Source organism: Vidua macroura, chromosome 3 (assembly GCF_024509145.1).
Source record: "Vidua macroura isolate BioBank_ID:100142 chromosome 3, ASM2450914v1, whole genome shotgun sequence".
NCBI classification, from domain to species: Eukaryota; Metazoa; Chordata; class Aves; order Passeriformes; family Viduidae; genus Vidua; species Vidua macroura.
Genome location: NC_071573.1, coordinates 49,527,854 through 49,553,813, shown reverse-complemented (window position 1 = coordinate 49,553,813; position 25,960 = coordinate 49,527,854). Strand labels below are relative to the sequence as shown.

The 25,960-nt window shown below is 40.8% G+C and overlaps 1 protein-coding gene across 1 annotated transcript in view; it reads left to right on the top strand.

Annotated features, from left to right (window-relative positions):
- GRM1 (glutamate metabotropic receptor 1) overlaps positions 1-24,516 on the top strand; it is a 179,472-nt gene extending 154,956 nt beyond the window's left edge. The window contains exon 8 of the mRNA XM_053974124.1: positions 22,306-24,516. Coding sequence (XP_053830099.1) covers positions 22,306-23,140 — 835 coding nt within the window. The 3' untranslated portion in view covers positions 23,141-24,516. The remainder of the gene's footprint in view (positions 1-22,305) is intronic.
- Positions 24,517-25,960: the final 1,444 nt, after the last annotated feature.

The window sequence follows — 25,960 nt, the reverse complement described above, 5'->3', positions numbered from 1 at the left end:
ACTATTATGTTATTATTCTGCACAGTCAATATTCTATCTTTAAGAAGGGGTTATAGAGGCAAGGAGGGAGAGAGCAAAGTGTGAACAGAATACATGAAAGCACTTTTGTTCACTGCCTTTTGTCCTGATCTCTGCAGGCTGAAGTAGGTGAAATCGAAACAAACCAATCTACTCAACCTGGCAACAGCCACAGGGGGAATTTTTCCCTTGGTCTGGCTAAAATGTATCAAAACTTCTGAAACAAGTAGGTTTAGTGGAAAGTGCAAATAATAACTGTTCACCATTGTACTGTCTTTTGTAAAAGAGATATATTAAATCCTATGCTTCAGGACACAAGCCCAATGTGAGAAGTATTTTCTTTGGTCCTGAAGTGTGTCATCCAGCACACAGTCTTGTGCAGCACACAAGAATTATCTTTAAATGCTTCTTATACAGATTAGCATCTCGTGTAGTTTTACCTTCCTATAACAGTGCCAAACCAGTATAGAGACGATTGCTGAATCTGATAGGAGATGGTAGACTACTTTGCTTTGCAATTTAGAAAACTGATGCAGTGGGTAAACTTCTCGTGTCCTGCACTAGTATTGCAGATAAGTTACTGCACAATAAGACAGACCCTAATTTTTGCCATTACAGATCCTGGAAAATACCACATTCCAGGGGATTTTCAAGAAGACCCTTAAGCCTGCATTGCCTGCACAGCCATCCTACTGAAACTTACCCCAGAGGGAAATGGCATATTATGAAAGAGAATTTTGGAACAGCAGAAAGGATGTGAGCTTCTGCCAGTGGGAAATTATACAGAGGTTGAAAAGAAAAAAAAATGGCAAAGTTGTACAGGACAGATAAGGCTGTTTATTTAAACAATTTGTTGCTGTATATCTGATCTCTCCATTAAACTCCAATAAAAAGCTGACACCCACACCCACACCCTGGTTTTGGGGCTGACTCTCTTGGGCAGTGGCACCATGGGGAACAAGGTGCTGTGCTGGTCCATGGCTTTGGGGCTCCCAGCTCCCAGCCATGGCATGGGGCTCCAAAACCACTGGACATTTGGTTCACCCTTGCATCACACTCAGGGCATATCATGGAGGAGGAGTCTGCTTCCTTCACAGGTTGTTGCAGATGTGGCAGCTCTAGAATGGCTCCTGGTGACGCAGCTGTCACAGGGAAGGCAAGTGGCACCCTGGCCTGGCCCGATTCATCTTCCTATTTCAGCCCTCCTTAACATTTACCCAGCTTCTGTATTCAGTGTAGTCCTTCACCCTTTTCTGAGGTTGCAGTGCCTTTTTGGGAAAGTTTCTTGCATGCTCACAAAGGATAGCTGAGGGTATTAATGCCAAACATCTCTCTCTCAGCAGCTGGTATGTTTGCTGGTTTTGCTGGGCTGTTTACTGGTCTTAAACCATGAAAGATTTTGCAGACACATAGCACTGTGACATGTAAAAACTCTTACCCAGTTCTCTTGTGGATGTGATGTGAATTTCATGTAAGAAAATACAACTAACCCAGTCAAGCTGTTCTGTCCTTCTCAGTATATTGATTTAAGTGAATATTTAAAACTCCCAGAAGACAGTTAACATGGTTCCAAAGAGACTCTTAGAACCAATGTTAAAGAACTGGGAAGAAACAAAAAATAACAGGGGAGTGTGAAACTTAACATTCCAATAGCAATCTCATCTAGCCCCGCTGCAGGGTTTCTCTGTTAAATTTGATCTATGTAATTATATCTAATATTGTCTTCCATAGCCTTGAATTTGCATTTGATTATGATACACATATATTGTAGTGCTGGCCCATAGACCAAAAATAAAATACAAAATAAGGGATAAAAGACTCTTGGATATCACTTCCAGACTTACATTCTTTCTCATTTAAGTAACTAATAAAAACCATATTTCTTTAAAAACCAGGCATGGCATATGCACATATCAAATTATATACCAAATTGTCTATCTGTGTGTATATGTGCAAAATAACCAGTCTGGTGATAGTGGGTTTTCTAATCCTTCTAATGAGAAATAAGGGGCATAGCTGCATAAAGCACCATAGGTTTTCCTTGCAAATTATACCAGCTAAAGGGAGTCCCAGCTCATGCATAGCTGATCACATGCCATTCCTAAAACAAGATAAGGAGAAGTGGACAAAAATACATGCTATCATTGGAATGTTTGTGGTCAAGCAAAACCAAAAGGTCTGGCAATTTAATCTCAGTCCTCTGGGCTTGCTTCCACGGCCAAAGAGAGGCTGTCTGAGACTACATTTTGGAGAAATAACTTGGAAAATCTCTGAGGTTCTGCAGTGGCTTCACAGTAAGAACAGTGGGGATAAACCCCCCTCAGACAAAACCCAGGTTATATTGAATAGGTTTACAGGATACATTGCCTGCACCCTGTGCTCCCAATCCAGACTTCTGCTTCTTTATCACCAGTCAGAGTCACATCTTATGTGCATGGCCCCTTTAAATGAGAGGGCTGTTGTGTAAGTTTCTATGCAATTTCCTCCCTTTCTCAAAAGTTCCCAGTCTATGGCAGTTTTACCACACTCTTTTTGGGGGTGGGCACAACTTTGTTCTCCCAGGAGATTTTGACAGGACATATATCCAAGGCACAGTCTCTGAGTCCAGTCTGGTTCTTGGCAAAGGACTGCTGGAGAACTTCACTTTACTACTCCTCCTCTTGTTTTGCAGCTCTCAAGATGCTGAATCACAAAATGTTTTTCTGCTTGGGGTGTAGCACCAGGCAGCTTTGTTTAATGAATCTCAATACTTAAGCACAATGACAGAAAGATACAGAGTCACATCAGAGGGGAGCTTTCCAATTATGTACCATAATCTCTGCTTCCTGACTGAGGGGAAGCAAAGGCAGCACTACAGAAATCCTGGGGAATGTTAGTAGCTTTCTTGGCATAAACCACATGAATATGGACACCACTTGAAATTTAATTTCTTGCTTGACTGGATCACTTATTACATTTCCTTGTATTTTGGTACTTGTATACATTATTCATATCCAGTTAGGATGCTGCAAATGTGCATCAACTCATTAGTGAGTGATACAAACAATTGTGTTCCCATGTAGGGATAAGCAAGTGTTGTTTATCTGCTTAGCATCACACTCTCACATTGTTTTGGTTACAATTGTCTCTGTGAGAGAAGTAAGGAAGAAAGCTTCACCTTTAAAGAGTGTCAGATACATAAATACGTGTTGAAGGTTACATCCAGTTAAGCATCTAAAACCCTGGATATTTCTCTATATTTTGTATGGAAATCAGATTCCAACTCTCATAAGCACACCCTTAGGAAAAAAAAAAACAAACAATCCCCAAACCCATGTTGTGTGTGAGTGTTGCTCTGAAATATAAAATGGAAATGGAATGAAGAACTAATACAAGTCTTCTAGAGGTCACTTTAACATTTTTTAAGTCAAGAATGTAATTTACCTCCTTTCTTTTCTCAAAGTGTGATGTTTCAGCCCATGCCACTGTTACTTACCTCACCTCAGCAGAAACTAAGAGAGCTGTGACACTGCACAAACACGTAATAATTCATGTAAAAATACTTGCTAGAATAAACATGCAGGGTGTTCTGCAAGCATTTATTCTGCAGGGGTCTCTGAGCCATCTTGTGATTTCATACATCTTTGAGCTAATTTAGGGGTGAAAAAATTTGGGTACTGAAGGGTATCATGTGGCTCGTTGATATTCTTTATAAATAACAACAGGACTATAAAACAGCAGAAGTATTATACACATCTATATACAGTTAATACTGGAGTTTTTTTCCCCTCAAATTAAGATATCTGAAAAATACTTTTGATTCATCCCAACAATTCAGTGCAAAGTTACTAATGTGAAATGCATAACTAGTGCTTATTTATTTAATCCTTTTCCTTGCTTAGGGACACATAAGAGGCACATGAGAGCCCAAGAAGGGGACAACACTTGCATGTCTTCTCTTTCACTGATGTGAAAGGCATTTTGCATTCTGGCTTGTGCACCAAGTTTATCCTTTCTTGTGATGAACTCTCCCCTTTGTTTAGGGATACCTCACAAAGCAAAACACCACAAGACAAACTGCAGATGTTATGATCACATGCTGACAAAGCACCTGATTTTTAGCCAGACTCTATAATTCACAAATGAATCCTACCCCCAGAGAGAGAAGATGGTCTGTGTCTGTTAAGGGAATGTAGGTGGGTATGGTTCTACACCCTCTCAGAAATAAAATCTGCAGACTCAGACATGTTCATTTACAAATACGTGTATATGGATATGATGGATATGGCAAAGCAAAGGCTAACTTCTGGTGCACTACTCAGTCCAAAATCTGGATGTAGTCTTTGCTAAAGGTCTGTCCCTCAGACATGTGTAATGGGCAACTTGCTTTCTTATATTTTTGTTCTTGGGGTTTTAAGAGTTTGTAAAGGGACAAGTGAAGAATTTAAAAATCTCTTTCTTGGCTTTCTGCTTGATCTGATTGATTTTTTTTTTTTTAAGCTAGTATAGTAGTGATGCTTTTTTCACTTGTCTTCTGATTCTGTTTTCCCTCTGTCCCAAATACACTGAAAACTATTCACACCCAGAGCAGAGACCTGACCACATTCCCCTCTGTTCTCTGTATTCTTACCTCTGTGCCTCTAGGACTCTGAATGGGCAAATTCTTCATTGTCAGATCTCTTTTAGGGTTTTCAGACCAAGATATATCTCTAGAACAGACTCCACCACACAGAAGACATACACTGTCAAAGAGTCACTAATAAACATGGCCAGCATGAGAGGCTAGGTTCTGTACTGTGTCAGAGGACTCTAAGAAACCACTTTCAGTGTGGGCTGAAAGTATATTGTATCAATATAACATCTGCCTCCACACTAAAGTTGTGAAGGGACTATTTAATTTTGAAATAACAAGTCAACTAATTCTTCAGAGCTTATATGTGCTCTGGCATTCAGCCTCCCACACCTGACAAGCATAGGTTAAAAGTCATTATCACTGTAAACAGCAAACAGTTGTGCAGGCTGAAAGCAATCACACAATTTGTCACTTTAAAGCCCACTTGACAACTAAAAACTCCAGGTTTCTTGTTAGTTCATTATAGGTAATTTACCATTTCTAGCTTACTGCTTCAGTTTATTTCCTCTTAAGCTGTTTCCCCTTCTCTGCTCTCTGTGGTTCTTCTTTTGTGGTGTGCAGGATGTGGCTTTCTTCCACCCTATAAAACTATAACTATCCTTACAAAGAGGAAAAAAGGAAAGAAAATTAATTACTGTCTGCTGGATTCATTGAGCCTGATTTCAAGGTCAGATAAACACTAATGTCAGCACCAGAGAAACTGTCCCTGATGCCCATGGTTTGGGGAACAGGGGGCAAGAGTTGTCCCCTTCAGCAGCAAATTATTAGTTTAGCACAGCTGTGCTGCAGCACCACAGAGCAGAGATATCAAAGCTGATCATAAAGTCTATCAAAACAAGTGCCCCTTGATCTGATTATAGCAACTCCTCACTAGTAAATTGTTTGCTGGTGTTTGCAATCTCACTCTGATCCGTCCCAGAGAATCACAGGTTCAGTTAAAATAACCATCTACAAGCCATCTTCTAGTTAGTAGATCCTCCTTCTCTTTACACAACACAATCTTTCCTCATCCTTGGTGTATTAAAGCCAGGAATCTTCACACTTTCTTAAGAGTTCTTGTTAGTTTTCGCCTCTTCTTGAATGGAATTTATTGGTTTTTTTGTATTATTTTCTGGCCACTTATTTTTGTGGCACAACCCAAATCTTCAGGTGGTTCCGCTCAGCCTGCACTGACTGGCTTGCAAGCCTTGCCTTCCCAGAGAAAGGATTGTCTGGAAATTAGGACTTATTTCACATTTCTCATATTTTTGCATATCAAAGCCCCCCAGACAAGTTAACTAACCAGATAGCCAACGCACCCAGGAAACAACCAATCAAACCAAAGAAAGCAAATGCCACAGTCTGTGGAAACCCCTGCGGAGGGATTATCTACCTCAAGCAGACGGACAAGGACTGACAGGGAGCTACACCTGAAAGCACAGCCACCCGCAGACAGTGCCCAGCGAGCAGATGAGGCGTGTGGGTGGCACCAGCCCCACTGAGCTGTGGGCTCTCGTGCCCAGCTGGCAGCTTCATTAGTGGGCTCAGCAGGGTGGAGCACAGGACTGTGTGGGCATGTAGTCGCAGCTCATGTGCATGGGCACTACAGGCTCTGGTGGAGCACAAAGTGTGGCCCCAGGCATCTCTGTGCTCCCCAGCCAGTCCTTCCTCCTTTACTTTCCTATATCCTCTGAAACACACATTTCTTAATCCTTAGTGTTATATAAGTTATCTCAAAAATCTCTCCTGCCATCATCCCAGACAACCAAGAGACTTTCCTGCAGCTACTTTGGGCTATCATAGCCTGTAAATCCACAAATGCTTTAAGCTGCCCTAAGCCAGAACTGACATTCAAAGCCTTCCTTTATCCCATGCCATCACTTTGCCTATGCAGGGACAAGAACCTGGACAGCCACACTGTGAACTCAAATTGGGAAATAAGAGGGTTTTTTTTTCTCCTTTCTTTTTCTGGCATAATTGTGACCCAGATTAGTTGTGTCTGTTGTTCCCTGCCAGATGATTGAATAATTGCACAATTGCACCAAGGGTTGTGCTGACACAGAGGAGAAGATGGAGCAGCAGAAGGGAGCAACTGGGGAGGGCCAGAGCACTCCCCCAACACACAGCTGGCTCCTGCTGCCCTGGGGTGACCTGAAGTACACACAGCCTTTGCTCCATCTTCATTATCCAGCTCAGTGCCAGGTCTTTCTGGGCATTCTTCTGGGATTATGTTCTCCTTGGTGACCTTGACCCTTCTGTCCTCTTCAGCAGATGCTCACGCCTCAACAGAAAGGGTGTGCCATGAAATCCCTCCTGCTTCTTGGTCCTCTGTGGGTGATAATTATCCATGTGCCTCACTCTGCTGGGTGAGGGTGAATAACCCTGGAGACTTGTACTGCTCATTGCACCATGGCTCTTTAATTTCTCTCCAAAACTTGTTGCTGTGCCATTGATTAGTATAATTAATTTAAAACCCAGAGTAATTATTTCCAGACATCACTTAGACTGGATTTAGTACTTGTGTTTAAAAAATTAAATTGTACCAAGAATCTGTCCATCTTCCCAACTTCATCTATTGTCTTGGTCCTAGTTCATATGAAAGGCATTGAAAATTCAGCTCCTCATCCTTCAGGAAAAGGACATGGCCTTGCTTCTTTTTATGTAGATATCTTTTGATCCAGCCATGACAACTGTACATAAAACCTGACCTTTCAAAGAGACAAATATCTGAAGAGGAACATGTTTCTTCCTTGGAAGATACCAGAACTGGAGAGGCTTGAGGCTCTGGGATGAGAGTTTAGTTGAACACCTTAGTGGTCTGGTTCTGCACATAAGGTTTGCTTACCTTCCCAGTCACCTTGCAGACTGCTAGAGCACTGAGGAGGTGAAATGCAGGCCAGAAAGTTTCTGGTGTTGCTGACACATTCCTTGGGAGTGCAGAGGGCAACCAGTCTGAGTGTTGGATCACGGTACAAGTCTTCTCCTTTCCTGTACTAAAACTAGAGGTTATATATAAATTCTTAAAAATGAGGAGTTTATTCAGGGTTATCACTTAACTTCCCTTGAATATCCTCCCCAATTTATTTCTTCCTATTGTTGTTGATGGTCAGTTGTTTTAAATGAGATTGTACAAATTCTGGTGATATGCTATTCTATAACTTTTTCACTTGGGGAATTAGAAAGATTTTTTACAGCTTGGAGTACATCTAGGGAGGAGGATCTCTGACCATGACTTCAAATGATAAGTAGCACAGTGTACTGCATCTCAGTTTTCTTGGGCACCAGATAGATTCATTCTGTTTCAGGAGTCTGATTGAGCAGAGAGAATAATTCCAGAGCAGAAGGTGAATGTTTTTAGTTTCGCAGCTGTACAGATATAAAACATTGCAGATAGGAATTTACACTTCCTATAATCCTGACACAGCTGTTTGCCACATGGGATGATTCATTTACACTTAAGAGGAAAACTGATGGCAAGAGTGACTCTTTCCTCTGATGCTTTATATTCCTCACTGCGAATTTCAACAGGCTTGTTACCTACCCTGTTCTGAATGACTAGCCAGAAGCATTTTTCTGCTTCAAAGAACATAAAGTAAAGCAATTAAGCCACTTCTTTCAGGAACCCTCTGCACTACCACCCTGCTTCCTCTGCCAGACTCCCTGTTATTGCACCCAGGGGTTCCTTATAAAGCAACTCAGACACTTTCATGATGGTATGCCAGCTCTTTGTTCAAATGCACAGAAGATCCATCCTGCCTCTGGGCTCAGGATACAAATAACTACTCAGCAGGAATTGCCCTTGAGAAGACTGCCCTCAAAATGATTCATTAATCCTCATATTGTAAAGATGGGCAGAGTATCTAATGTTTTATAACCAGAGAAATGTATGTGAAGTGCCATTACTGCCTGTAAGGCTAGGAGAAAGAAGCAGGGATACATTGCCATCATTAAACATAAAAGAAAAAAAAAGAAAGGTATAGAGATCTGGGCATTAATTCGGAATCACAGCTCTGCAGTATTAGCACACACTACTAGGAAGATAAAAGAAAGCCTATGAGGATACTTCATATTCAATGCATCAAAAGTGTCTATTATTATTTACACAGTTGACATTGATTTGATAATTGGAAAATAATTCACTGAAAAACTATCAACACATGTACTACATTTCCCATACTATAAATTTAAATTTCACTATAAATTCAAATTCTACTGAAGCATGAACCCTGAGATTTAGGTGATTTCTGCTATGTATATGCTGTGCATCACCATGTGGGGATCACCCTTGACCTTGATCAAAAGACAGACCACTGCTTTGATGGAGCTTGACAGCATTTTAACAACAACAACAACCTCCTCCAGAATGCAAGCCTGGCCAGGCATTTGGGGGTTTCATACTCTCTTAGATGTAACATCTGTGTCTGATTTTGGCTGAGGAGCACATCTGCAATCACAGTAAGAGAAGAGTTTGCTGTATTTTGAACATGTTTTGAGGCATTTTGAACTCCTTGAGGAAGCAGGCTTCTTTCTTCCTTTCACTTAGAAGGATTTCATAACAAGACCAACAAATGCCCAAAGGTTGGAGAGCAAACTGCTCTGAACTCACTACAGGGATATATATTAATAAGAAAAAGTACAAAGGGGGTGCAGCTAAGTAACCCGTAAGTGCCAGCAAATGGCAGCAGATGAGGAATGACGGCTGCCAAAGCCTGTTGACTCAGCCAAGCCATGTTCTGAAACAAAAGTCTTCCACCTTTTCCATGGTCCTAAGCAGGGTTGTCTGTGGCTGTGTGCCCTCTGTTGAGTGTACAATACTGCATGTGTGTGAAATACATTTAACTCTGGGTTTTGCTCTCAGATAATCAACTGTGTGTTGCTACTTGTTTTGTAAAATTAGCTTCTGTGACTGAACAAAAAGCACAGGAAATAGAAAGCTCTTATTCTCTCAATTGATCAAGAAAAGTGGAAGACTGTAGAAATGCTGAATATTCTGTCTAATCAGATGCCTAATAATCCTTGTGACTTTAATAAGGTAGAGGAGAGAGCATGCTAATTAAGTTCCTAGTCATGATCACTTTTAAATTTTCAAATCTCAGTGATCTCATTACTGGTAAGGAATTTAATTTTTCTAGAGGCTTCAAAGTAATCAGGTTGGCAAAATTGTTCAGCAGAATGTCTTATTTGTGTTTTATTCATAATAGTTCAGAAGTCATGTCAAGGCATCTATTGCTCCCAAATGGGTATTCATGTGTTCTGTGTACATCATGCTGTGCTCCTGTGCTTTAGTACATGGTGAGAGGAATGGCTTGTTCGGCTCGTGTGCTGAGTATGTAGTACATGCACACACCATCCATGAATCTGTCATTTGGAGGTACACAGAAGTCTGGAAAGCATGCACTATGACTGTTTGATGGGGAGAAATGCTGAATTTCAATTTGCATTTTATTTGCAATACAATGATGATTTTATTTTTTTTTCAGAAATTCAGTGATACATTCCATGTGCAAAAATACATGAGATTTTTGTCAAAGCATGCGCTTGTGTGTATATTTTTATTGATACTGGGGAAGACAAATGAGAATTTGCATCTGCTTGACAGGGCAAGGAAGAAAAGAGAAATTAAATGGAAATCATCCTATATTAACAGCCCAAACTGCAATCTGCAATTCTGTATTGAATTACCATTGCAGATAGAGTGCTTAGGAGACTATTCATTTTGTGTCTACCTCAATAAACCCAATGCTTCCTTTAAAAAAAAAGAAGCACAGTAGTGAAATCACATATAATGCAAGCTAGTGACTATTCAGCCAGAGCTCCAAAAGTAAAAGAAATATTTAAAAAAACACATTAGGAGAAGAGAGACAAAGGAAAAAGCAGCAGCTGAGTATATATTAAAAACTCTACCAGCAAAAACTTTTGGTGATGCTTTTGTAAATAAGATGTGAGGGGCAGATGCTCCTTTTTTCATCATTTCATCCTATGTTGAGAATACCAGGGGCGAAGTTCCTCTGACAGCTAGATGCACAGCAGCCCTTGCCATCTGGTATGTAAAGTGCATCAAGGCTCAGCACAGGAAGCAGAATGAACATCATGAAAATCTATTTTAACCAGTATTGTGCTGGAGTCAAGGAGAAATCTATGTGCAAGTTGAGGTGACAAGAGAATGAAAAATGGGAAAGCCCACAGACATAGGTCAGGGACAGGCACCTATTGAGTGGTATAGCCACCATGTGTGCACATGTGTATAGCCACTCACTGGGTGTCTTTTTCTTTTCAATCTTCAGGAAGAGGCAGCCAGAGTTCTCGCCCACCAGCCAGTGTCCGTCGGCACATGTGCAGCTTTGAAAAATCCCTGCAGTGAATGTGTAAGAGAAGCTGCATGACAAAGAGTGGTTTTACCCCTTGCTTTCTTTTTCTCATTGGTTTATTATGTCTAATGATGGGACAAATGTGGTGCATGCCATTAAAGATGGGAAATTTGCTTATGTCCCCTTGTTTCACACAGTACTTTAAACATTGTCCAGATGTAATGAAGAGGACACTGAATATCTTTTTTGCAGCTTTTACATTTTTATTTCTAAATGCCTACAACTTTGCGAATATGTCCTCTTTCTTGTACTAATTTTATCTTCTTTTTCCATTTAGCCAACATTTTTCTCCTTTTTGTAGTTTTGCATAGAGATGGCATTATCCTGTGCGCTTTACATGGCAAGACACCTCTGCTGTGCACAGCCCTTGATAACCCATGCTTGTTATTAAATTGCGGCTGCAGACCCAGCTGAGGGAGCACAGAAAATATTTATTTGGTGAGATTTGCAGAAAACAGGGAAATCACAAAAAGGCACATGTAAATAAAACCAGCAGGATTTGGTGTAGGAACAAACAGCATCTCAAAATAACAGCAGTGAATTTTTCTGTTGTAATTTCTGAAAGATGTTCAGATTCTGCATAGTTCTTCATTCAGCAAACAATAGTGAAGTTCAGCTCTTCAGAAGCAAGAAGTGCAAATTCTGTCCTCTCTGAGCAAACACAAACACGGTGGAGAAAACAAGCAAGCTGTTGCAAAAACGGAAAGACTTCACCTCATTTCTTCCAGATCTGTGCTCATCTCCATCTGATAAGCAGCAGATGTGTAACAGTCTTGTTCCCTGCCCCAGGGAAGATTGTGCAGTGACTCGGTGGAAAGATGCTTGTGATCCACTGACACAGCATTTTGGACAGTGCTGCTCACTGTAACCAGAGATGCTGTTGCACTGCTCTGAGTAGTGCAAAGCATTTTAGCTCTATGTATGTGTCTGAGAGTCTATGCAATTTGTGGGCATGTAGCAATGATGTTCATTCAATCCAACCTGCCTCTCTGATTTGCAGATCAGAAGAAATCCACAAAATGCATCATACATTTGGGGCAGTCATAATGGCTTTACGGGGCTTGTGCAGCAACCAGTTTTGGTACCCTGAAAGGCAAATTGTACGCAGTGTAAGGAGCAATACAAACTATTTGTTACTATCCTCTACTCAGAACAATATGCCCCTTTTTTCTGAACTGGAACAAGTGCTGCAGATTCTCAGGGTACAGATCACCAATTGTCTGTCTGAAAATTCAAATGAGAGTCCAACGCAGGCATACCATTAGGAAGCAAAAGCAAACACAACAACAGATTCTAATCAGAAAAGCATGGGCACAAGCTGTGAAACTCCTGAGCACAGGGAAAGCTGAACCTCCTGCTTTTTGCATGACTATGCTTAGGATATTTTTTCTCAGTTTGGAAAAAAAAATCCTTATCCACATGAGCTCCCAAGAAACACCTCTAGTGGAACTCCAACCTGTCAATGGGGCTGCAAATGCTTGTGGTAGCTGCCCAGATAAGAACAGCTTCAAGAAGCAGGGGAATTTTTCAGATCTGCTGAGCATGAAGCTTTCTATTTTGGCTTCTCTGCCTGTCTCTGCCCCTCAGGCTTCCCCCTCCTTCCAGCCAGGGCTGATGTGTCCAGAAGCCTGGCAGAGTTGCACTGTGGCTCAGGGAAGGGCACGTCCTGTCAGCAACCTGAGCTCCATGTGGCCACACAGCCTAGTTTGAGCAGTAGACATTTGTCCATCATATTGCCAACTGCCCATCATCACCATCTGGTCTCAGTCTCATTCACCAGAGCTCCAGCAGTTTTTGTAAGTCCAGGTTTTCCTTAGGAGGCCCTGCTTCACCAGTCCAACATGCTATAAATCACCACACGTGCTATGGTTTCCCTCAGCTCTCACCTACAAGCAAGTAGATGTAGACTCTTGAAACTGTCTTGTGTTTTGATGCATATAATATTTAGCATCATTTTTTTCACCAATGTTCATCTCCATTCTCTGTACAGTGCTGGAGATGGTTAGAAATGCAGAATCATCAAAATATAGAATCATAACATTTTATTATCATATTAAAAAACCCCAGAAACATTAGCTTGGAGTTTTGGGGCTCTTTTCTTCTGAAGCTGCACATTCGTTACCATGGAAACTTTCAGATACACCCAAAAAACCCACAGGCTTTACAGGCTGCTTTATCTACTGCAGCACATTAGGGAGAGCTGTACATTACAAACAAGAGGCCTCATGACTAAGCTTCCTGTGGCATCTTGGCTAAGTTTGCCACAGGGTTAAGCACTCAAAATGCTAGCATGTTAAGGCAAGTCTGATGGCTCTTTAAGCCCTATTTAAACTGTTAGGAATTTATTTTATTCTCAAGTATACCAGATAATCTGACAAGTTATTGTGGAAGAAGGGTCTCATTGACCGCTACCCCTGCAAAGGTTGCACACTTTTTGGCAGGAAATATCCAGGGCAACAGGCTTTTCTGTTCATAAGGAGTTGCTCCTTCTCTGATACAGCTATTGACTAGGAAATATTCTGGCCATGCAGTATAATTTGACCCTTTTTTTAAGCTTCATGTAGAGGTCTCAGTTGGGCATCTCTATGCCATGTGAAATACCTTTCAGGCTTGGTGCTAATGCCTTTGAGATGCTTGAAAATAACCAGAATATATTTGTACATTTTAGTTTTATCTCATGCAATCTGTCCTATGTCCCCTGTATTTTATTATTGCTGTTCACAATACAGCTTTCAGCTTGTCAATATCTTTTTGGTAAAAAACATTGTGGCCCAAATAATTTTCCATCAGAACCACAGAGGATTACAGAAAGCAAGGAAAAACCTCCAACTGTCCTAATTACTATTAAACTGCATTCATAGGAAAGACCTACTGATCTCTGCACCATGGTGTGGTGCTTTTGAGTGGGGAATGCAGAATTCATGGGCAATTTTTGTGGTTTTATTCTATTCAAAGTTCATTAATTAGTGTTTCTTATTCAACAGCAGTTCCATGGTATTTCTATTGATGTAAAGTTTTTTGAAGGTTGTTGATCTTCACAGCCTCCCAGTCCTACAGACTATTTTGCCTTAGCTGCACCCACCTACACTTTTTGTAAATTAACTTAATTTTCTAGCATTTTCTTCATATGTTCCTAAGCTTTCCAGGTTCCTTTGCTCAAAACATTGTACTTTTCAGTTTTCAGGTTCTATCAGCTGTGCTCCCTTCTGAGCCTGTAAGAATAAATGCTTCAGCTCAGGCACTGGCATTGGCTGCACTGTCATAAACATTTATTTGAATTTGCAGTGTAAAATACACCTTCAGATAACACAAATGAGCTTCTCCATTGATACCAGAGGACCTATGATGATTTACACCATGTTTTCCCATGCATTAACTTAATTATCCTTAAAAAAATTACAAAAATGATTCAGTAGGATGAATTAATTCTGAATATTCAGTGGGCTTTACTTGTTAATAAGAATAAAATAAACAGATTCAAAAGCTGTTCACTACTAAGAGCACTTTTTAATTTCACTTTGATTTGCAGGTTTCTCATCTTCATTTCTTGAACACTAGATGAATTTTCTTGCTGTTTCTGACAAATTGTTTATTATCCTGAACTTTGTATTATCTATTAGATTCTTTTCTCAAAGCAACACTTTAATAGTTATTTGATTTTTTTCCCAAAATACCTAATGAACACACATATGAAGCAATTTTTTTCACTGATATTGGATGGCTGAAATATGACACAGCTTCTGTATTTCAGATGAGACTACAAATTTCTAGTAGCAATGATCATGAGTAGTCAGACCTTCATACACATTATCAGTGTAGTAGTCTCACACCTCTTTTGAGCTAGGTAGGTTAGATTTGTGATACATTCTGAAGTTGTGAGACTTCAACTACACTGAAGCAGTGCACTGACCATTTCTCTCACCACCCCCCACTCTCCCCAAATTCACAGCTGTACAAAAGCACTTATGTACATAAAAATTATTGTTATGTCTCAAAGTGAATAAATCTACTTATTTTGGGACATTTGGCTGTATCTGAGCTGTTGGATTTGGAAGTAATTCCGTACCCCTTGGGCCAGATATGAGCTTAGCAGCAATCCATTTCTGTGGTAGCACAAATGTAAAGTGAGTGACCCCAGTCCTGGTTCCAGCTTTCCCCATCTGGGTGACCAGAGCAGAGGGGTGAGGGGGGCTGCCAACCTCTTATCCTGCCCAAGGATCTGATCCCAACCTGGAGACCTTGTGGATGTGAAATGAACAGGGCTAATGCCTTTATTAATGCTCAGCTCTTTTTTAAAAGATCAGCTGGGCAGGGGGCTCGACGCAGAGCTCGCCCTCGCGGTTGTAGCTTCGCCCGGTGGCCGAAAGGAATGAGGCGTGCAGAGTATGTCACTGAAGTCCAGAAGAGCAGCTGTCCCTTCTTCTTTCCTTGTGGCACACCCGTGGCCAGAGAGTGAGGAGGTACGCTGTGCAGAGTCTGCTGCTGAAGTCCAGAACAACAGCTGTCCCCACTCCTTCCCTGGTGGCAGCACCACACTTCTCTGCCTTTCTGTCTCCCTGCGTCTCACAGCCTAACCTAGTCTATTCTTTCTTAGGTGATGGCGATGGGTAAAAGTCAATCAGGGGATGTGTTTCCCTCTTCCTCAGCTAGGGCATTTGTCTAGACTCCTCTACTTGTTTAGTTTTAGTTTTTGATTTATAGTCCTTTTTATCTCCTAAAAATACTCCCATGATCCTAAGGGTTTTTTTATTTGCATGTTAGTCCCAGAATGGCAGCGTGGAGGGGTGGGAGGCCAGTTATCTCCAGGTAGTTTAGAGAAAACAAACAGAGCAATTAGCTAATTAGCATTTCAATATCGGTACTTAGCTGGAGTTAGTAGTATTTTTAGTGTTGCCATGGGAACTAAGAAGGCCCTGCCCGCGTCTCTGGGGAACACGTGGAAACTGTTTATTACAAATGGAAACCAGGATCTCATCACAGGGTACTCAGCCTAGGCATAGCTACTACATCCACATTATAGACTGTATAATATTAAAATTTCAATTTAAAAAAGAGAAAAATATCCCAATTATCAATAGGGTCAATATACATTAAAAAGCCTATGTGTAACTCAGATAAGGTAATGCTTAACTTCTGCATTAGAGTAACTTATGAAGGAAATGAATATGTTACATTTATTTTACATAAACCAGTGGCCAGACAGAGAGTTGGAAAGGCAGCTCTGGACTTGAGCTCACTCACAACACCTCTAAGTATCATCAGGTTCTGCCCTGGCAAGACAGTATGACAGCATTATGTTTTCCTATATTTTTTGTAGCAGTTTTCATGATACATTTAAAGTAGTGCTCTAATTTACATAGAATATTGTGTTCAATGCCCAAGGCAATTTTGTCCAAAAAAAAAAAAAAAAAAGGGAGAGGAAGGGAGCAACAAGGAAAAGTTAGTTAAGTAGTTTAAATTTCCAGAAACACAAGTAGGAGGTTAAACATTGCTCTAATTATACAGCACTAACAAAAGCATTGGAGCCATGCTGTGAGAACAGTTTTAAGTTCCTCTTGTCACCAAGGTAGAGATTATAGTGTAAACGAACTGAAGCTGAAATTGGTTTATGATTTTTTTTTTCATTTAGGTGATTATATGAGGCAAAAATCCTGAGCATACACCAGATAGGGACTGTGGTTGATGATGGCTCTCTCACTCAGGAGAGAGTGCAGAGAAATTTTACCAGCCCAGGTTTAAGAGATGAGTCCCTAGTCCAGTGTTCTAGAAGTTTTGCTTTGCTAATGAGCATAAGGGCTGGTTGTGGCAGCTCTGAGAGGAGCGGCTGCTCAGTGCAGGGAGGTATTGCTACCCTGGAATAAAATCTGCTCACTTAATCAAATTTCATGTCCCAGTGGCCTTACTGAAATGGAGGCAATAACGGAAGAGTCCTTGGGGATACCAACAAAGTCCCTGCAGTGTGCTGCAGTGCAGGTATTAGCCTTAAATTTTCAGCTTGTTAGCTTAGGCCCTGGGAACCGTGAGGCAGCAGCGGGACAGAGCTTTAGTCAGGCTCATTACCATGTACGTGACTGTAGGGTTGGAGAAAGTTTGTTGTTTACTGACTTCCTCTCTGTAGGCATGGCAGAAATTCCTCCACTGGCTTCCCTAGGATGGCATCCATCAGCAAGTGCTGTGTGGGGATGAGAAAGGTTTTGTCCAATGCACAGTTTTTGAACAGGGCATTTCTTTTTGCTCTGTGTCCCAGTGCGTCCAAAGGCTGGTCATCTCAGTGTCAGTGTTCAGGGACAGCTCTGCATGCGCTGTGCTCTGCAGCCAGCTGTCAGTGGCTGTAACTGGGCTCTCTGAAGGGAGGAGCAGCATTTGGTGACTGGGCAGCACCTGACTCTGACCTCCTCTGGTTGCTGGTAAGACAGTTCAGGGTTCATTTTGGACTTAATTTTTCCTCAGAAGGGACTGCCAGGTTATCCCAGTGCTTCCTACTGGCTGTGGGATTTCAGTTACTACAGTGACTACAAGGAGGCAGGTTGGGCCAAAGTATTGGGCTGGCAATGAAAGACAGGTAACATTTATTATTTCTCCTATAACCTCTCCCTCGGGTTAATTGCCATTGTTGCTTAAAAAAAACCAAACAGCCTTATATATTAAATCTGTGCTCTGTGTCTTTTCTAACACCACCAAGCTGGCTCAAATGACTGCATCACTCATCTCAGCAAGATTAAGAATCTTAATCAATTAAGATTCTTCCTCAGCTCATGGCCACTCGGAAAAGATAGCAGACCACCATTCTGGCATCCTGAAAGGACAAAACAGGGGATGAACTCTTAACAGATCTATTTTAACAGAAAGGGCTCTTGAAAGGGCTCTTTCTCAAGCATTTTGACTGACTACATCTGAAGACATTTTCCAGCCTGTGGGTTCCTGGAGTTAACCTCATCAGAACACATACTATTCTGCTTAATTATTTCATGTGCTATCAATTTGGGATTGTTAAGCATGAAATGTTCAAGGCAAAAAAAAAAAAAAACAAACAAAAAAACAAGAAAACAAACCAACAAAAAACCAAGCAACCAACCAACCAAACACACACACACAAAAAAAAACCCAAAAAAAAAAAAAAACCCAAAAAAAACAAAAAAAAAAACAAACAAACAAACAAAAAACACACACACACAAAAAAAAAAAAAAAAAAAAAAAAAAAAAAACCAAAAAAAAAACCCACAAAAACCCTGAGGTTTCAGGGACACAGGACTCAAAGGTGATTTAATTCTCTGTGCTCTCTTGATCTCAGGTTATAACTTTGCTGGTGAAAAGATCAGAGTTGCACAGACTAACTTACCTTAGACCAATGGGACAATAATTTTTCACCTCAGAAGCATTCAGCTTCTGAGATGTAAAGAAACCTTTTCTATCCAACATCTAATGTAAGTCATCTTCAGAATCCTGCAGCATGGAGAGGAGCCAACTGTTGTGGAGTACTCAGACTTGACACTCCTCCAAGGAAGCCAGTAAGGTCAGATCCTCCTGGAACTGGCAAGAGCAGGACTCTGTTCTTGGCTTGAAACTGGAGTTGGGTCTGGAGAACTCCTGGTCACAAGGAGGGACCAGATTTTGGTCATCTGGAGATAATTAACAATGAACAGTGAGCTGTCTAACAAGTTATAGGCATGTCCTACTGTTGGGCAAGCATTTTGAACGATAGTCTCAGACTTGGGTGCATCAGTTCTTTTAAAGAATTTCAGGAAGTAACTATTAGGATCTGAAGTTGTTTTCCATCTTGTTTAGTGTCTATAATAAAGAAAGCAAGCTGAATGTTCCCCAGAGTCATACAGAGATTATGTTACAAAGATCAATTATTGTATTAGAAGCAGAATTTTGAATTTCCAAAAATAGCAAAAGCTCTGCTCATGAAACTAATAAAAACTCACACCAAAAATATATTTACTTCTATTTCCCCTAAAATACAAAACATATAGATAAAGCTGTGGTGAAAATTGAGAAAAAGCATCTAAATTCAAAGTATGTTCTTGCCTATAAGCAAAAGCAAACACATCCTATGCGCTGATAGGATATACAGGAATCTGCCTGAATTTATAGACTAGATGGGAGAATTTGGAGAAATAGTATGTGGAGTGTTACACTGAGTATAGGCAAGTACAAACCTTAAGATCCCTTGAGACTCCAAGAAGTTCACCTCTGTGCAGAAAGTGTGAGGTCTAAATTCTATGAGAAATTGACAGGAGAAAGGACAGAGTTAGGGAAGATAAATAAACATGTGGTGGACATGAGCTGGATAATCATCCTACTGATAAAATGAAGAAACCACCACTTGGTGTCATCTCGTCACTGTGCAATTGAACATCAGGTTTTCAATACCCCAACTGTGACCTGGCTTGGTACCCTCTCTTGCCTTTGTGTGGAAAACCCTCCCTTCTCCCATTACCCCGGGCAGATTATTTTGATCTTGACCTTCTCCAATGGATGTTTCCTTCAAAAGAGAAGATGGCAATCACTTATGACCACACAGTCAGGATTGTCATTGTTGCTTTGCAGAAGTGAGACAACTCCTCTCACTGAGACTCAGTTCAGGTCTGAGCTTTTCCAGACTCATCTTTGCTTTTTGTCTAAATGTCAATTAATGATATTCAAGATGGCTGCTCTTTGTTCTAGCAAGTGTTCTTTCATTTTAATGATGAATTCTCCCTGAAAATGTCTAACTCAATGTGACCCCCTGCCAGCCATCCAGCAAGACGGCCCAGGTATTTCTATGACAGTCTTGGGACTCCATCTCAAAATGTGACTCATTAACAGGCTAGCAGTGCCTCAACATAGCAAGAAGAGCAAGTAGAGGGAAAGAGGAACAATAATCTGGAACAATAATCTGAGGCAAATAATCCATGGATCTTGTCAAATCCCACAGAGGGCCACTGCAGCCCTAAAGCTCTTTGTCACGAGGCCATTGGAGTCATGAGCAATAAGGTCTGGCAAGCAGAAGCAAGCAGGACCAGCTCTCCCTGAGGAGCAAGTTGCTACCAGACAAATCTTGATGAAATAGTTTGCTCACATTTGGACATTGCAGTCCCAGCATAGTTTAAGCATGGCCATTAACTTGAGACTATGGTGAGTGCTACAGAAGAAAGAAGTAGGAGCAGAATTTTAGAGTGAGGGAGAGGGAAATTAACTAAATAGGAGCAAGACTTGAAGAGAGAGGTAGTGAGCTCCTTAAAATAGCTGTGCTTGCCTTTGATGTAAAATACAAAATCTTGGAAATAAAATGAGATAGAGAAAAAACAGATGGTGTGAGGAGGGATTCAAAAGTGAAGTGATGCACCAGAACTAGATATGAAGAAATGATGCAGAAGTGGACTTAGCACAAAAGGCAGCAGATAATCATAACATTTTTTTAGAAAAGCCCTTTGCAGTAATTGTAAGGTACAGCATCAGCAAAATACAAGAGCACTTGACTTATTTTCCTCTCTATAAGAAGAGACTTGTTTTGAAGTTAAAGTAGACCAAATGTGTTTCTGTGTGAAGAGTTTGCAGTTCTTGGCATGTTAAACATTACTTTAAAAATCTTTCACACCCAAGAGTTACACTCATTTGCTTATCTTTATAGCACATTAAAAAAAAAAGTCATACCATAGCTCATTTGATCAAAACAGGAATGGTTCTAAACCTTCATTCTTATCTTTTCAATGGTCACTATAATAAAGAGGTTTCCTTCTTCAGTTGGGAACATGGCTTTCTTATGTCTTTGGTTAAAGCTCTAAATCAAAACAGCTCCAGGTCCTACCAAAACATGCTTTGGGAAATTATGAATTTTTTAGATTGGGTCTTTTCATGTGCCCCAGTTCCCACAGAGGTGGTGAGTCATAGGTCCAGCATTTGGAGTCTGGAGTCGGAGATGAGCTTCCCAGCTTGGATCCACCTAAAATCCTTTTTTTCCCCTCCAGGAGTACTTACTGCTTGACAGAAAAATGACACATTGTCATGTATATTTCTTTTCTGTTTTGACAGATTTACAACACTATATGTTTTGTACCAGTCTCTTCCAGCTATGACAGTCAGTCAATATGGGTTTTTTTTATAAAATTCAAGTGGCAATAATTTACTCCTTAAAAAAGAGAACCATGAGAATCTGAGCTAGGAAAGCAAAATGCTTAGAACAATACTGCAATACTGTAGGGGAAGCAATCTCCTCTGGTGTGTGCAGTAGCAGGAGGTGAAGCTGCTGTGCCAGCCTCCCACTCACTTTGTCTCCCATCTGCACCGCAGTCTCAGGGTCTAAAATGTAATCCTTTGTTTGCTTCTGGTCCCTGAGGGATGAAACCCTGAGATAAGGCTGCTTTGAATAAATCATCTCAGAATTTCTCTCTGTCTCTGGTTTTCACCCAGATTATGTATTTTAGAATTTGTGAACCATCTCTACTGCCTGACCTGTAATTAAACAGTTGCTTGGTCCTCTAAAGAACTGCTCAGCTCCCTGTCCCACCAGCTGCTTACAAGCTGCCACTCGGCTTTGTGTGCTGCTCCCTTCAAGGGTACAGGGAAATGCAAAACCCTACAGCTCCTCAGAGTCGGACCTGACCCTCAGATCCTCACTCGGCCAAACTGCCCAGCGTGGTGGAACCCAGCCAGTATGAGGAGTCAGGGTGCTTGACTCACCACGGTCATGCTGCTGCTTGTTCCTCCTCCCACACAAACCAACTGTTTTCTGTCCCAGAATTTTAGCTTGGTTTGTAAATAACAGTCACCCAGGAAGAAGTGCATTTACCTCCCACCTAATAGAGGCCCTGGGAGTCCTTCATTTCTCTGTTATCTAATCTGTTTCTAAGGGGAAGAGGGAATAAAAGGGAAAGGAGGGGTTAGCAACAATTTATCTCTCTACCCAGTTTGCCAAAGGCTATGACTGTGGATTGTTTTTCTTCCAACTGCTTGAAAATATTTCCTATAAACTATAAATCAGGCTTAATTAAATATTTTCCTCTGACTTTTTTTCCTGTGTTTTTTTTCTTCCCCCCTGCAAAATAGTGAGCAAACCTAGATACTAAATGACAGCTCAAGTCCTCAAACCACAAATGGCTCTCCCAGAGCCCTTCCCGCAAGCTAGCCTTTCCAGGTTGGCTGTAGGATGGATAACCAACATCACTTTTGGATGAAAATCATAGTGTTGTTTTCTCACGTAGTATTTCTGGGAGGACATGAAAAACTCGAGGGGGGACGCTTACTAATGAGGCAAAGCAATCAGTATTTTTGTAGGGTTGTTTGTTATACTGCCTGTGTTTTCATAATGTAAATGCAAATAAACCATCTTTATTTTATTCATAGTTCTAATGGAAAGTCTGTGTCATGGTCTGAACCAGGTGGAAGACAAGATCCAAAGGGGGAACATACGTGGCACAGACTCTCAGTGCATGTGAAGAACCAGGAGACAGGGTGCAATCAGACAGCGGTGATCAAACCCCTCACTAAAGACTACCACGGCCAAAGTCTGACTTTTACTGACATCAGCACTAAGACTCTGTACAATGTGGTGGAGGAAGAAGACAGAGAGCCCGTTCACCTCAACCAGTCCAGCAGTCCTTCCATGGTGGTGCACAGGCGGGTGGCAACGACCCCCCCACTGCAGGCCACAGCAGAGGAAACCCAACTCTTCTTGCCTGAGCAGTCCCCCAAGACTCTGCCCCTGCAGCCACAGTCTCTCATGGACCAGCTGCAAGGAGTGGTCAACAAGTTTGCCACCGGCATCCCCGACTTCAATGCTGTCCTCCCCACTCCTGGCTCAGGGAATGGCGTGCGGCCCCCCTGCCCACCCCCGCCACCCCAGCAGCCGCCCCTGCAGCCTTTCCAGGTGGCTGCCTTCAGCAAGGAGCCCCTGTCTCCCCCAGCTGAGGAAGCTGAAAGTGAGAAGGTGAAGCTCATTCAGGGATATGTGTATGAAAAGAGCACAGAGGAGGAGGAGGATGAGGAGCCGGCAACCAGCAAACTGACTCTAGAAGACTCTCCAGCGCTGACGCCCCCATCCCCTTTCCGGGATTCAGTGGCTTCGGGCAGCTCCGTGCCCAGCTCCCCTGTGTCAGAGTCGGTGCTCTGCACACCCCCAGATGTGACCTACGCCTCTGTCATCCTGAGGGATTATAAGCAAAGCTCGTCCACCCTGTAGATGCTGCAAGAGACAAGATGGGAAGGACTTTGGCAGCTGCCTACTGGGAGGACTTGTGGAGACAAGCCTCCCAGGGCTGTGGGAGAGAGAGCACAGAACAGTGACAAATGACAGGGCAAAAATTTCATCCTGAACTTAAATAACTAAAATGAAACAAAAAGAAAATAAAAAAATCCATTCTGAGGGCTCAAGATTCTCTATCTGTTAAAAATAAAAATACTGTACTTTTGGGAAAATGTTAGGAAACCATAACAAAGCACAAACTAAAGGAACATCTTCTATAGCAAAAAAAAAAAAAAAAAGAATAATCACACAGGAAAAAAAAATATAATCACACTTAGTCACACCCTCTCTTGGCAATGCTTCAAAAGGACTCTGGGAAGTGTGACCTGGAGAAGTCATTAGCACACGTCATGACTGCTGTCTGTCTGCTATGGGAGTAACACACCCAGGAGCTGGAAGGGCAGAGTGTGGTGCAGGGGAACAAAGCTACTTGTATATGAGACATATATGCATAAACAATTTTTTCCTGGTTTCTACAGGTGGCATAACTGTGGAACTTTATTTTGGGGAGAGGAGATGACATAATGTGAAAGCACATGGCTCTTACTGACTCCTATCTGAAAGATTTGTTCTTCATACTAGGCTGCTTTTTGGGGGATTTGGGCTTCTTTTAATGTTGATTGTGAACAGAGCAAGAAATATGATAAGTTAAGACTCAAAAGGTTTCTGAAGAAAGCCTTGCCATACTACTTGTGATATGATAAGGACTTTAAAAAACTGCCCTTTTGTATAAGGTTGAAAACCATGTGGCTAAACTGTTACACAACATTTCCTGTAGCAGAACAATATTAATTGACTATCTTTTCATAAAATAACGTATTTTGCCATGCCATTGCATCATTCCTTTGTGTTACTTTGGAATCAAATGCATTGAGAAATAGCTGTTTACTTAGAGCAACAACTGTTAGTCTGGAAGAAAGGCAATTCCACACTGGGGGTTATGGAGCCTCCCGGCAAGAGAGTGAGCGTACGTTTGTGCATCTGTATGTGTGGGTACAGTGTGTGTGAAGAGTAATGTCCAATAACTACCACTGGGAGTTTGTCTTATATACTATGAATATTTTTATGTTTAAATTATGTTTTTATATCGCATTGGTACAAATATTCGATAGATCTTTGAAGGTTTGTATGCTGTGCTAGCACATCCTTTTTTTTCATATACAAGCTGAGACAGTCGTTACCCTTATAATAGGGTGCTTTGTTTTGCAGATATTTTATGAAGTAGACATAAGATATTAATAAACAGTGCATTGAGAACTTGTTATTTTACATGTTTTGCAGTAAGTGTGGCTAACCAGAAAAAAAAAAAATAAGGTCTGTTTTAGAACTCTTGCAGATGAGAGACGGGAAAAGTAATCTAACTGTTTCACTGCTTCAGATAATTTAAAATAAAATCATGTCAGGACAGGAAATTTCACCAGTGCTTAATGTGTGCATAAATTCCCAGGTGTTGCTATTGACAGTTCTTTTAAACCCTTTATGATGTTTAGTTGCATGTTCTTTCCTTATGCTTTCACTTCTTGTATTTAATATACAATATAGCTTAAATGTCACTTCCAGGCAGTTGTAGTTCTGTCATTTATTCCTCCTCCTCCTCCTCCTCTATCTTTCATGTGTTTCCTAGAGATGGGCCTAATCCAAAGTTCCCTAATGACTGGCATGATAAAAGTCCAGGTCTAATTGCTGTAGCCTGAACTTAATTATAGTGATGATTACCCTATTTATAAATGTGCTTATTATACATACATAGATCAGGATTTTAGCTGCTATGATCTTTGCTTGTGCTGCTGAATTCAGCTGAGGATGACGATCTGTCCCACAGTTCCACAGTTTATTTCAAAAATATTTTAAAGGAACCTCTTCCTGTTAATATAGTTGCAAACCCTGATTTTAACCATGCTTCTTTTGAATATTCTAGCAGAGTTTTTCTGAATTAATCATAATTCTACTATTTTTCTTTCTTTTCACTTGAATTTTAAGAAGTCCTGCTTGTTATCAGTTCTTCTCTGGAGATCCAAATCTCATAGTTTATCCCTAATTATGCAGTATTGGTATTGGAAGGTTTGGCTCATATTCAAAACCAGAGAGAGTCTTTTTTTTCTCATTTCACAATGTTTGTGATTATTATAATATATATTTATAATATAATATATATTATATATTATATAATAATATATAATATTCAATATTACTTGTGACCAATTGCTATCATCGTCCTGATGTGGAAAGCATGAAATGACTTTGTCCAAAGACATGTTTTTGTCAGTATATTGATGTCTCTATAATGAATTGAAGACACCTGAGGGTTAGTTGGTTGATTTTTTGTCCTGCTTGGGGCTTTTAGGGGGATAATTTTTGTTGCTGTTTCTTTTATTTAAAGTGCTGATTACTCCTTAAAGCAGCGAGAAAAATGCCATATCTTCTTTGCTGATCACTGCACTGGCAATGAATTCTATCTTCTAATAATTGTAGTATAAGATCTGCTGTGCTGTTTCCAAAAACATACATTGTCAGTAGCACAGAGCTGATACTAAGAAGCCAGTCTTTGAAGATCTGAGAGAGATAAGAAAAAGAAATATTGCAGATTTGTATAGACAAGGAGACAGCAATGTGGCAAGGTAATATACTGTTTTCATATCTGTCTGTTTTGAACATATTAAGCACTGATTTTATTACTGCAATGTAATTATATCATGAGTAGGAGTTTTCTCGAAATTCAGTATATTAGCTTTTAGTTTGTAATTGTTAGAACTGGAA